The sequence below is a fragment of the Platalea leucorodia genome (assembly GCF_965183815.1).
Source record: "Platalea leucorodia genome assembly, chromosome: 24".
Taxonomy (NCBI): Eukaryota; Metazoa; Chordata; class Aves; order Pelecaniformes; family Threskiornithidae; genus Platalea; species Platalea leucorodia.
The window spans coordinates 3,069,374-3,082,683 of NC_138846.1; the positions used below are offsets into that span (position 1 = coordinate 3,069,374).

Consider the following 13,310-nt stretch of genomic DNA (forward strand, 5'->3'; position numbering starts at 1 on the left):
GGCGTCGCCCGTTGATCTTCGTGGCTCAGCTGCAGCTCAGAGCCCGGGGCGAGTCCTCGCCGCGCTGTGCGGCCACCTGCAAGTCGGAGAGGGTGGTCAGTGGGCGGCGGGAGGGACGGCAGACTCCCCGATCAAGCCCGTAAACGTGGCCGCGAGGGAAGGGAGCTCTTCCCTGCCTTCACGTGGACGGTGCCCGGCCCGTCACAAGGAGGGGCTTCCAGGGTGGACTCAGCTCAGCTGCCTCCAGCACCGGGACCTCCCGCTGGCCTGGGCACGGCTGCCGGCCAGACCCGCGCCCCAGCCAGCGGAGAGCAGGAGGCAGCGCTAGGGAGAGCCGTGCTTCGCAGGGTCTGAAGGCGGGTGAGAGACGGCTCCTTCCACGCCCCCGCCACAGCAGGGCCGTCCCCTGAGAAGGCCCTCAAAGGCGGCAGCTCTGGAGGATCAGAGCGGGGCGCCACGCTGAAGCAGCACCCAGGGACGCCTCTCACCTCCCGAAACTCAAGACCTTGTCTAATGTCATCTTCAATTTCTCCCAGACCTCTTGGACACCTCACTGAAGCTATGGAACTGCTCTCCAGAAGGGACTGTTTTTCTCCTGGGAACATGAAGGGTGCACGCCAGCGCTGCAGCAATGTGTTTGGCCACGGGAAGCGTGAAGGAAGAAAGTGAAGATCTTTTCTTCCAAGGTAAATATGTAAAAAGCTAAAATTTATAAGGGTCCTCATGACATGCAGGTTTTTGCAACCTTTGGGTTTCAGGAAGACCTCCAGACATTCCCGACCAACCAGTGGTTTTGTTGCAGGGATTTCTAAAACCCTGACCTAATCATTAACCACTGCTGGAAAAAATATAGAAAGGCTTCAATGAAATAAGGCACGTGAAGATCTAGCTGATGCGAGAAACAATTTTATTCGTGTTTAAAGCAGAACAGAAGAGCAAACCAGTGTCAGGAGACAGGCACCTCTTTTCACAGTAACGCACTTCGCACCCCTTCAGCTGTGGCGCGCAGCGGCCCCAGGACGCGACAAGCGAGCCGAGGGGCTCTCGTGCCCGGGGAAGGCTATCCAGCAACGGCCTGGCTGAAGAACAGCAGCTCAGACGAACCGGGCGCTTCGCTTTCTCTTGCCTTCGTTTTCAAGGCTGAACAAGCTCCGAATCGTAACCGAGAGTTCGACGCCCTGTTAGCGGCCCCGGTACGAGACAGCGATGGCGCAGAGGCTGGGGACGTCAAGGCAGCGCCCGACGGGCCTGTGGCAACGAGGCGAGGCACGGCGGGCGTGCAGATCTCTGCCGAAAGGCGCTGTGCGTACCGCACAGCTCTGCGTAGCGGCGACTGCCCGGGGCTCTGCTGGGTGAGCCCTGCCCAGGGCTCGCTTTGCACTGGAAACAAAGGGTGCCTGGGCCGACGGCTCAGACACGCGGCTGGCAAGGTGAATCCCAGGCCGCGTGCCTTTGCTCACTGGTCTGCCTGAACCAAACCCTCGCGCAAAGGCAGAGCTTCCGTAGCTCAGCTTAGCAAAAACCTAGACTCCAGCAATGAACGGGGACCCCAAGCCCAGCACCCGACGCTCTTTCTGAACGGCTGCACTACAGGAGAGAGAGAAGAAGGGAGTCTTTCGCAGGGCGCCTAGGCCAGGATATCGGAGGTGGAATCCCCGCAAGGGAAGTGGATGTCGTGGGCCAGGCAAGGCCCGTTGGGCTCCTTTCCAAAATCCACCAGGAAGTTCTTGTTCACGGTCAGGCCTCCCTTCTCCGTGTCCACATCAATCTGCAGCATGACAGAGCCTTCCCTGCCAGGGGACGAGAGCGCAGCTATTACAGACAAGCAAACCGTGCTCCCGCTCGAGAGATCCTGCCCTTCGCCCTCCCGTCCCGCGTCGAGGAAGAGGCTTTCTCCTAAACATCTTGCCTTCTACGGGGCAAAGGCGGCAGCGGCCCGGTTTCGTGAGGGCATCACCAGCGCCCACGTTGTCCTCCTGAATCCTCAACGGACGTGAGCAAACCGCTAGGCACGGTGTGACAGGCGGCCTGGAGCTGGCCTTTGTCCTGCCGATCACCGTCTGCGCTGCTAAATCAAAACACCTCTGGGGGATACACCGCGAGGTGCTGTAGCAGAGACCTGGCCTGCCTCTCAGAGCTCCACACGTGGCTCCACTCCACCTTTCAGGCCTAAACACTTATGCTCTCCCAAGAAAACCCTGGCACCGCAGCTCCGCACAGGCAGCGGCTGCACCCTGCCCAGCCAGAGACGTCTGCGAGTCAACTGCACGGGAGATTCAAGGCGAGGAAGCTGCGGGGACGACGTTAGGAGGACCCGTCCCGCTGCAAGCACAAACGCATCCCTGCAGCCCCCCGGCTGAGGCGCCCTTCCCCTCTCTAGCAGAGAGGCCGTGCAAAAGAGGCCCCTTTCCCCCCGAGTTTTCTTACTTGACCATGTTCGGGTAGAACTGCTTGTCCCATGTGCTGTAGAAGGAGTTGGTGACGTACAGCCTCTTGCCATCCAAGCTGAGCTGCATTTTGCTAGGGCCGCCGTACACTCTCTTGCACTAAGGCGCAACAGACAGCAGCGATGTTACCGGCTTCGTTCTCGCAGCAGCCGAGCGCAAGCGCAAGCAGGGGCGGGGGAGCAGAGCAGAGCAGAGCAGAGCAGAGCGGCCGCCTCCCCTCCTCGCACGGGCAAGCTGCCCGAGCTGCAGACACACGGGCCGCCGCAATGGAGACCCGCCCCAGAAAGCCTGGGCAGGGAATTAGCAGAGCCGAGCCCAAGTCCAAAGGACGCCAGGGGGCAAAGCGGACGCAGAACTCACCTTGATCACCAAGGGCTCCGGCTGGCACTTCAGCTCTTCGTCTCTACACACGGTCACGGGTCCGCCTCTGAGGATGCTGCCTCCCACAAACACCTGTGAGCGAGGCAGGGGCAGACACGTTGCCTTCTCATCCAACCACCACCGCGTCCGGCGAAGGAACCCGCCAGCGCGAGCCCGTCTGCTCCTGCCTTACCTGTCCCACCAGCCTGGGCTTGCAGGTTTTGGAGAGCTCGTACTGGCGGATGTCGCCGTGCAGCCAGTTGCTGAGATACAGGTACTTGTCATCCATTGAGATGACGAGGTCAACTGTGAAGGCTAGGGCACAGAAACCAAGAGCTCCAGAGAAGGCAGCACCAACAGAAAACGTGCCTCGCATCGAGCCCCGGCGCGCGTCTCTCCCCGCCCGGCCCAAGCGCACAGGCTCCCGCTGGGGCAGCGGCGTCTCCCTGGGGGTGCGCCCAGCCCCTCAGCCCCCCGACAAGCCTTCCGTCCTGTTCACGCAGCGAGGCTCTGAGGGGCAGCAGCGGCCTTTGCCAAGCTGCGCAGCACAACGCTCGGGGAGGAAAAGGGAACGCCGCCTCGGGGCACGCGAACCTGGCATCTTGGGCATAATCCATCCCGTCACGTCCTTGGCCGGTATCCGAATCACCTCTTCTACTGCCCAGTTGTCTCTCTGCACAAGAAACGCAGGCACCGCGCCGTGAGCCTTCCTGGCTGCTCAGGCAAGAGCGCTGCCCTGCACGCACACGCCTGCACAGCCGGGCAAAGCTGCCCGAGGAAGGCTACCACCGCCCCCGGCTACCACGAGCACGCCGTGAGGGACGGCACCGGCTGACACCAACAGCGAGGCTGGGCTTCATCCCTCAAATTAAGCCCCCAGACGTTGGTCCCAGCTGGTCGCCATGGGCTCCCGTGACGCTCAGCGGAGGAACAGGCTCCTCGCATTCTAGCTAGCCAAAGCAGGCGCTGGATACCGCCCTCTCCACACGCCTCCTCCTTTCTCGCCGCCGCCCCAAACTTCTTCTGCACGTTTCTCCATCACCCTGTAGCTCACCGCGGCCCCGTCCCCCCCGGCCGCTGCCACAACACTTGCCTCGCACTTGTAGAAGCGGTAGACGATGCCGCTCAGGGCGCAGCTGACGTATCCCTCGGCAGCATCGGGGTTGTGGAGGAATTTAACGCTCAGGGGCAGAGAGTCCTCCCCCAGGTCGAAGCACTGGGTGAGGCTGCGGCAGGACAAGTTCCACACGTTCAGGTGGCGCCCAAAGACCCCTGAGGACAAGGAAAACCAAGTCAGAAGAGGGGGGGCTACCCATGCAGGCTCATCCCCCCCAAGACGCTCACAGACAGGGGCAGCCATGGCAGCGACGAGCCGGAATAGCAGAGGAACTGCAGAGATTTAGGGAAGAGCGGGAAAAGACAGGGACCAGCCTGACTTAGCAGTAGCAGTGCCTGGAAAATGGGCCGTTCGGGGACGACTCTGCCTGTCCCCTCCCTCCGACCCCATCCACGCCCTCCCACCACCCCGGTAAGTGCCGCCTCAGCACCTGCATCCGTATTCCCTCACCTTTCTTCAGGTCGTCAGGATTAAATCCGTACCCCGCACGTTTTAGGACCGGTCCGGCAGAGCTGATCAGCACATTGTGGCGTGGCTGGAACCAGAAGTCGTATCCACTCTGGGGGGTCTCACACTCGTTTTCCCAGTTCCCCTTCAGCTCATAGGTCTTCCCATCCAGCACAATAAATCCACCTGTCATGCAAAGGGGATGCGTGACAAACCACACGCTCCGCTTCCAAACCAGTCGGTTCGTTCACGGAGTTGTTTCAGGGCAAAGTACCTTTCGCATTGCCAGCCGGATCCCCGATGTTGGCAATCAGAATATCGCCATTAGGCAGGCTGCGAGGTACGTTGAGGTATCCCTTGTTGCACTTCCAGAAGACATCCACTGGCTCGATCATCTGAAAAAAGCGGGGGGGGACACTTCAGCCTCCGACTGCGCAGCTCACTTCACGCTCCCTGGCAGGGCCCTTGGCCATCGGAGGCTTCTGAAAATCTCTGGCGCTTGCAGGAGCTTTCTCCCCAAGAACTCACACTCGCTAGGCCCCGCTCCTCCTTGGAGAGGAGCACAAACCGCTGAGCTCCCCTCTACGCACACAAGACCGCAGCAACGCCTAACTCCGAGCAGCTTCCCTGTTTGGGGGGGGCAGGCATGGGGTGTTGCACGGCCTCCAGTTCCTAGGCACCCTCTGAACGCAACGTGTACAGGGAAAGGACCGCGATGATGATGGGAGCCTGCCTCGGTCTGAAAAGCAGAGAGCCGAGAGGGAAACGTCACCCAGCTCTCTAACACCAGGGCGCAAGAGAAGATGAAGAGAGAGCCCTTCTTCCCCGGGTATTATTCCAGAAGCACCAGTTCCCAACTCCTTCCCAGAAACTTGTCTTTGAACCGCCTCAGGCATACCTTACACAGCTTGGGAGCCCGGCACTGTGAACCCACATCCACCACGTAAATGCGGGAAGAAATCAAACAGGGCAGAATCAGCTTGGTCCTTTTCGTTGTGATATTGTCAAAGCAGGTGCAGCCCGTGCTCCACCCCGAGGAATGCAGCTCGTCTTTGAGGTTGGGCATGGGCAGGCGGTGGATCACCTAGGCAGTCAAGGCAGAGTTAGGGGTCACTCAGGGAGGCCCGGAGAAATGGGGACCCTAACGCTGGCAGATACTTCTGTCTTGGTAGCCTCCACTTGACTGTAGCTGGGACTGCCTGCAGAGACTCAGGGAGGAGCACGCTGCCCCTTGCGCTGGCCGCTGCTCTTTGTCAGGGTACTGCGTGCAGCTGAGAAATGTGGAGATTCTTTCAAGAATTCCTCACCCCATGCCAGGAAAATTCAGAAAATCACCTCTAGGAAGAAATGATGAGTATCAACTTGACCAAACTGGTGCATGGCTCTGCAAACTCCTCCTAAGAATGGCGTTCAAGATGTGTTAAAGACTTGCAGAAGCCTATATTGGCTTTTAAGTGCATTTTTTTCTAAGCTCTTGCGGTAATGGACTAACCGGGTCATATGTACACCCTTGATGTAGATAACCTGCCTTTGCAGCCTTCAGAGAGAGGGAAATGCCGATTTCCCGTGGAGGAAGGCAGCAGGCAGGTTGGCACAGTGCACAACAGGACATCTCCGACATTGCAGCGCAACAGAAACGTGCCTAACTCTGCAAAAGTGCTGCACACCCTAAACCACCTGGGTCACCAGAGACCATTTTCCATGCTGAGCAGCCACTGGCAGGGTGATGCCGAGCACGCGCTCAAAAGCTCACTAGCAGCACCGAGATGCTCTGGAAGTGAGTTGGGAAGTGAGTCAGAGCCGACTTGTCCCCAGGACACAGAGACGGAGATGGCTGAACTAGAGCCAGGCCTACAGAGGACCGTGGAAAGAGAGCAGGAAGGTGAGATTCCTAGCAGACAACGTCCCTGTCTCACGCATAACACCGGGGAGAAGCAAGAAGTAGACCTGCCATGACAAAACTCACATGGAGTTGCCCAGGCAGGTCCTGGCAGGGGGCAAGAGTCAAGGGTGGATGAGAGAGAAAGACGCAGGAAGGCAAGAAGGTGCACGGCATAAGCAGACAGCCTGCATGAGAGAGTGGCGATCAAGCAATCTGATGTTCCCCAGCAAAAACGAGTCAATGTCTTGAACCTGGGGACACTGTGAAGCACAGAGCCAGCAGCAAGTCCCCAGCCCAATGAAAGCACAGTCGAGACACAGGTACCTGGCCATAACATGGAGATCGGGGGTCAAGATCGATGGTGGCCAGGAAGTCGGGTTGGTCGATGCATGTTTCCCTGTAGGTACAGGTCACGTAGGCAACCTCCTCCCTAGGAGCTGGGGATACAGAAAGCTTGCGTTAAAACGTGCCATGAACCGGCCAGGAAGGAGAAGGAAGGCTTCAACAGCCTCGCAGATAGGACTGAGCTTATTTTTCTGGACGTCGCGACCTTCCTACAGGCAGTTGAACTGGATGGTCGTTGTAGGTCCCTTCCAGCTGCAACTATGCTACACTACGCTATGCTGTTCCGTTCCGTTCCGTTCCGTTCCATTCCATTCCATTCCATTCCATTCCATTCCATTTCTATTCTATTTCTATTCTATTTCTATTCCATTCCATTCCATTCCATTCCATTCCATTCCATTTCTATTCCATTCCATTCCATTCCATTCCATTCCATTCCATTCCATTCCATTTCTATTCTATTTCTATTCCATTCCATTCCATTCCATTCCATTTCTATTCTATTTCTATTCCATTCCATGCTCCTTGCTCCCTGAACCCTGGTTCCATTACTGACCCAGGGGTAAGAGAACAACTAAAGCCCATCTCGGTATCGTTACAGTTTTCTCCCTTTGGGGAAGGGACTCGGCACACGCAGTTACTAACGGTGGTCTCCAGTGACACGGAGCTCTTTCCCACACGCCGCCCGTTCCCAAAGACGCCCAAGAGGACTTGCCTTTCACAACGTCCGGGCAGCTGGGGTACTCGTAGCACTGAACTCTGCATCTGTCTGATTGGAGAAGAAGAGAAGAATAAAATGAGAAACGTCCACGTCCTTAAAAGGTGCCTGTGCAGAAGACTCTGTCCCACCCGACGGACCTGCTCCCACCCCAGCTGCCTGCCAGCTGCCAGCTGGGCTCGGTTTCAAGGTGGGACGTCTGCAGCCTCCAGGCAGCGGCTGGGGCCAGCTCCAGGATGGAGCTACCAGCCCTGGAGCTGCCGTGGGCTGCGGGGAGGCTGCAGAGTCTCTCTTACCCATGCTGAAGGCCGCCTGGCTCACTCTCCTCAAGAGCAGAGGTGCTGGAACTGGAGGTGCAGCTTGCCGTCTGCCTCGCCGGAGTGGGTTGTGTTGTGCCACGGCTGCTCCGAGGGTGCCTTATATGCAAGGCAAAGGGGTGGGGGGAGAAAGCAAGCTGCCAAGGGAGGAGCCATCGCTCCCCGGCGTTTGGGAGGTGCCAGACCAGCGCTGCGGCTTGTTTCCGCCTTGCTAAGCACCAATCTAGAGGAAAAATCTGCTGCTCCATGCAGGTCTTTTCCTTCAACACAACCGCCCGTATCTGATCCTGGGGCTCTGCTCATTTCCAATGGGACTTCTTTGGTTCCGGAGGCCTCCGTGTCCCAGCCGAGGCACGAGCTAATTAGCGCCGTCCCCCGTCCCCAGGCTGCTGCCATACAAATGTGCAGCGGCTGCACATTCCACGGGAGGGATGAGGAGTCCAGCTAGATAACCGGCCCCACCAGCAGCCTCCTGGAGATTGCAAGGTTTGGACATACGGAGGCCACCAAAGGCACCGCTGAAATCTGGACCCTGACAGAAGGCACGTCTCTGTCGGAGGGCCGAGCTGAAGACACGGCGGCAGCTCAGCAAGCCAGGCCCAGAGGCGCCTCTACCAGAAAGAAGACTTTCTGAGCCCCAAGGACTGCCGACCGGGCTACAGGGCTCAGGGGATGGAGGGGGCTCCACCAGCACCGAAATCAGAAGAGACTCGAGTAACGTCGCCATCTCCCACGCAGCTAGAGAGGCACCAGGCTAGACATGGGTGCCTAGGGAAAGACGATCTGTGCCCTCCTTGAGGCAGCACTTGCAAGGCCTAGACGTGCCTGCTGCCTCTCAGCTCTGTATCTCCATGTGGGAAAGCCAGCCCACCGCTGGAAAAGAGGAACCTTTAGGATTCAGGGCGATTCAGCAGAGGGAAACAGCGCCTGAGCAGTAGCCGCTTCCTCTGCCCACCGCTGCGGTCAATGAGCACCCACGGCTCCATGGCAGGCACCAACACTGAAAGCGCCTGGCACCCGCGTGGCTGAATTACAGGCCAGCTGGACTAAAGTGCCGCAGAACTCCCACGGGAACAGCAGAGACCTCCGATAAAGGGACTGAGGTGCCGGAGAGGAGAACTTTGGAAGAAGGGGCCCCTCCTGAGATCACCGTCAGCCTGGCTGCCACCAGCTGCCCAGCTAAAGCAGGAAGAAAACACCAAGCGCTGTGGAACGTGAGCGAGCATCCTATCTTGTGGAAGACCTCCCTCAATCCGTGGGCAATTTGCAAAGGATAAGTAATTGCTGCACGTAGGAATGCAGAAACATCTGACAGCGCCATTAAAGAGCCCTCAGGAGATCTCTATCAGAAGAGATAGCCCATCTCACTAGGGCTGTAATTAATGGCTCTCTGGTTCCAGAACAGCACTTTAATCGTGCGACAGGCGGACATGGGAGCAGCCTAACGCCTGGCACCAGTGCCCAGCTTTCAGCAATTTCTCAAATAATTAGTGCACTCCCCAGAGGCAGGTGGGCCCAGCTTGCCAAATGGTTTCTTTCAGGCAGTAGAAAAGGAAAAAATTTCTTATTCACGCAGGCTCATTCTCAATCCTTCCACAAAGAGTGGGTTTCAGTTTCCAGGCTGGCAGGATGCATGGCCTGAACGTTGCTCCAGGCAGGGCGGACCAGAGGATGCCGCCCACTGAAGGACACTCAGGCCTGATGGGAGGATGCGGCCGCAGCTCTGGTCCAGCAGCCGAGACAGGCAAAAGGCAGAGCAGAACTCAGCACGCAGAAGCATGAGCTGAGCTGGGGCCAAAGGGCCGAAAGGCCAGCAGGGATCGGGGGGAAACGAGGGGCTGGCTGGCATTTTCCTAACCTCAGAAGGAAGCCCTCAGTCCAGGAGCAGCTCCATAGCCGGAGCTGTGCTCCTCAGAGCAACTCCAGACGGCCTTTCCCCCTCCTCTCCTTGCCTGCGCAGAGCTCACCATTGCTCTCCCACGCTGCTCTGAGCTGGCCACGACTGCCCATCCCTCTCCAGTCAAAACCGAAAGGGAGCTTCAAGGCCTTGGACCCGACTCGCTGCCGTCCTCGTTTGCCGGGCTGGCAGGAGGCACAACCAGGCCCAAGGACGCACGAGACGCTCCTGCTCCATCAGAGGCAATGTCAGGTGCTCGGCTGATGCCTCCTTGCATGCTTCTGCTGCCACAATGTGCATGTCTCGCTGCACCTTCTTCCTGCACCTGCACACCTGCTAATTAAACAGTTCATTAGTCTTCTTCCACTCATTAGCAAAGTTTGCTGGCCATCCTCTTTGGCTTTCCTCGGTGACGTCTTTGGCATCCCTCACCAAACCAAGCTGTGGGGCGTAGAGTTTCCTAATTAAAACTGATAGGAGGAAGGATAAGAGCAGGCTCAGCAACACCAGCCAGCGAGCAGGCGATGGTTAGCGGAGAACACGATCGGCGTGGTCTGCTCTCGGCCCAAGAGGAGCTCCCCGTGGCAGGCGGAGATGGGAAGCCATGGCACGGCAGAGCAACCAGGGGCTTCGCTGGAGAGCCCACACTGAGGCGGCAGCCGCTCCCCTCCTCCCGGCCATCTCTTCCAACCCTGGTAGGGAAGAGCACGCTGTAATTTTGATCACGGCCAAGACCAGGTGATGCAATCTGATGCAGGCTGGCACAGCACATTAAACGCGTCGGGAGAAGACCTTGCTTCGCCAAGGGCGCCAGGGCTGCTCTGAGCACCCAAGCAAGAACTCCCCCGGCTACGGGAGCAGTCTCCAACCTTCCCCTCTTCTCCAGGGACGACGTTCCCTCGCTTCCCACCTCACCCTGCCGAAGTGTTGCTCATCCTCTTGCATTCTGAAATCCCCCTCTCCTACACTTCTGGCCTGGCCTCCATGCTCTCTTCACAGCCCTCTGCCACATTCAAACAGGTCAGCGAGGCACTAAGCGCCATGAGAGCAGCAGAGTTTGCAAAGACTTTAGCCAGTGCCAGTGTCCCAGCAAAAAATGCCAGCAGAGGTACGCTGTCCCAGCCCTTCCCAGGCTCCATGTCTCTCAAGGGTTTCACTGTGTTCCAGGCCATTCCCCTCTTTGGGAGCAGAAGGAAAACCACACCATCAAGCCCTCGAAGACGTTGTGAAACAGAGCTTTGCTGGCAAACTGTAAATTCATGGCGCAGGGGAACACAGAGCAAAGGCAGCTGAGCTCACCTCCTGCCAGGGCAGAGGGGAGAGGCAGAAGGGGAGCAGGAAGGGGAGACTCCGGGCAGACAACGTCCCTGCTGACTGCAGATCCCCAGCGGAGCAGCAAGAAGCCGATGGCCGGCGGCACAGCTCACCGCACGCAGGCAGCGGCAAGACACAAAGAGCTCCTGGGGCAGCACGGAAGAGCCGTCGACCAGAGGCTGGTGAGACAGAAAGACCCAGTGCCCAAAACTTTGGTGCAGCGGTAATGCCAACAGCCAGAAGGGCAGAGGCACACTTAAGAGAAAAGGCAAATGTTGTTAAAAGCGGGCAGACTATGCAAAGCTAAGCTCCACCGCCCTGGATCCTGATCACCTCACGGAGCAGCGACAAACCAAACGTCCCAGGGCCACCGCGCTCGCGCCCGGTGCACGCGGTGCCCTGCGGCACATCGCTTCAAGATCGCTGCCGGGCACGGGCTGCAAGGTTTGCTGCAGGGAGCATCAGCGTAGCACAGCTCAAGGCACCTCTCTGCCTTTTTCCCACCACGATTGCGGCCGCCCCTTCCCCTCCCGACGAGTGGTTTGCTGCTGGAGCAGGAGTCACGGGGAGGGGGCGGAAAGGGCTGGCCAGCAGCAGGGCGGCAGCGGCATCACCCTTCCCCACTACAGCCCGCAGCTACGGCCAAACCCATCCGAAACCCACACCTTGGGCTGTGATTTCAGCCCCCGTGCAATGAGAAGTGACGCCAGGCTGGCGCTGAAGGGCCCTGCCGTGTGCCGCCGAGGGAGCCGGGCGGCCAGTCGCTTTTTTGGCAGCGCAGTTTTCTGCCGGATCAGCTCCTCCGGCCGACTCCTCCCACAACCGCACAATCGCTCCATCTGACACAAGAGGAGTGGCAGCACCGCGCAGCTGGGGAGGACGGACGAGCAGGACCTGCTTTTCCCCCTCTTCCGTGCCTCTGCCTAAAGACAGGCATTACAACCTTCCTTAGAAGTCCCTGCGAGCACTGCAAATCAGACTCCGAGCTTGCAACCAATGGAAGCAAGAAGGGTTGTCTTTCCTCCGCTGATGGAGATGCAAATGCAAACCAGGAATGCACGTGCTGAGCAGTTTACCCAAACATTTCAGGTTCCACTCCAAGGACTCATTTACACTTCTCTGGACATAACAAGGCACTTCCCTACACTCTGAAACCCAAAAATAGGAGGTCAGTCTTCACCAGAGAAGTAGAGAGCTCAAGGTAGCAGACCAAAAAACTGTTATTTTTTTAATGGCACCTCTCATCACCACTGCTCTGGCTTCACTTAAGCAGAATCTGTTCTCCATTTTATAACCTTCCCAGCTAGGAACTGGGATATAATATATCTTGCTGTCCTCCTGCACTTGTTGAAACTACTACAAATAGGCTCTCTTTCTGGTATAAACACATCTGCTTGTCTTGGATATGACCTGGCAGCAGAAATATAAATGAATCTGCAACCTCAAATTAACAATGAATGAGTGAAAACTGGGAAATAGCTACTTCTGAAGGAACAGGGAAGCTGCACTATGCCCTCCTGTGGCCATCTGGAAGATCATCTACTTCCTTTAACGCCAAAAACCGAAGTTACGCTGATGCACTCGGAGGCGGTTTGGAAGTACCATGAACTGCAGAAGGTGATGTTCACTGGCTTCTTCGCATTCTCACCGACTTCCCAAGAGATCGCGATTTCAGCAAACAGTACCGAACAGTGCGGGCAGTCCCACTTTTGTGTGCTTGTGAGTGAGGACGGATCTTGGCCAGTGGGTCAAACCTCTACAACACTGCTGAATGAACACGTATCTTTCTTTGACCCGCCACATATCTGGACCTACTCTGCATTCACCAACTTACTTTGTTTCGCTGCATTTGTTTCTCCCACTTCGACAAGCGTGAGAGAGACGGCGGTCAGTCATCAGGGTAAGGTTTCCCACCACCTTCAGAGATTCTCCAAACAGCAGGCATTTGGCTACTGTCTGAAATTCTGGGGTCCCTTTCCAATGGCCTCTGACTGACTGCAGGTATTTACCGTGACAGCGTCCCCTCAGAAACCTCCTTACAGCTAGTGACGGTGGTGCCAGTACAGCCAGGGGAGTCCCTGGTAAAGCTCACCTTGCAATAAAGTAGACCCAGACAGGCACACATGCCAAAAGCAGAAGCTCTGCTATGGACGTGGATCCCATAAGCATGGTGAGACCCAGCGGTTTCCTCCCAGAACCACGAGAAACTCTCCACTCGCAGCTTACCTTTTGCAGTACCCGGATTAGCAGATGTTAGGAAAAAAGGAAATATTTTAATTCAAATGAGTCCCACACTTTGCTTTTCTCTTCCTTCTCTAAGCACCTTTTTGCATTAACATTTGGCTTTTACAAGGAATAGAAGCAAGTTGCGCTTCAGCAGTTGTACACACTTGTATTCAGGGGCATTTCCAAGTGAGATTTCAGGACGGGACTCAGACTGGAGCGCTCACTGCCACTGGAATGAGA

At 57.3% G+C, this 13,310-nt stretch overlaps 1 protein-coding gene across 1 annotated transcript; it reads right to left on the reverse strand.

Moving 5' to 3' along the window:
* Positions 1 to 1,627: 1,627 nt before the first annotated feature.
* On the reverse strand, positions 1,628 to 10,791 carry LOC309600436 (methanethiol oxidase-like; the record flags this gene model as incomplete). Its single annotated transcript, XM_082332775.1, is given in 13 exon segments — positions 1,628 to 1,790; positions 2,428 to 2,546; positions 2,808 to 2,900; positions 3,001 to 3,122; positions 3,402 to 3,480; positions 3,901 to 4,079; positions 4,375 to 4,557; positions 4,646 to 4,766; positions 5,270 to 5,455; positions 6,578 to 6,690; positions 7,314 to 7,413; positions 7,415 to 7,489; positions 10,735 to 10,791. Coding segments are annotated over 13 exon segments (1,590 nt in total).
* Positions 10,792 to 13,310: the final 2,519 nt, after the last annotated feature.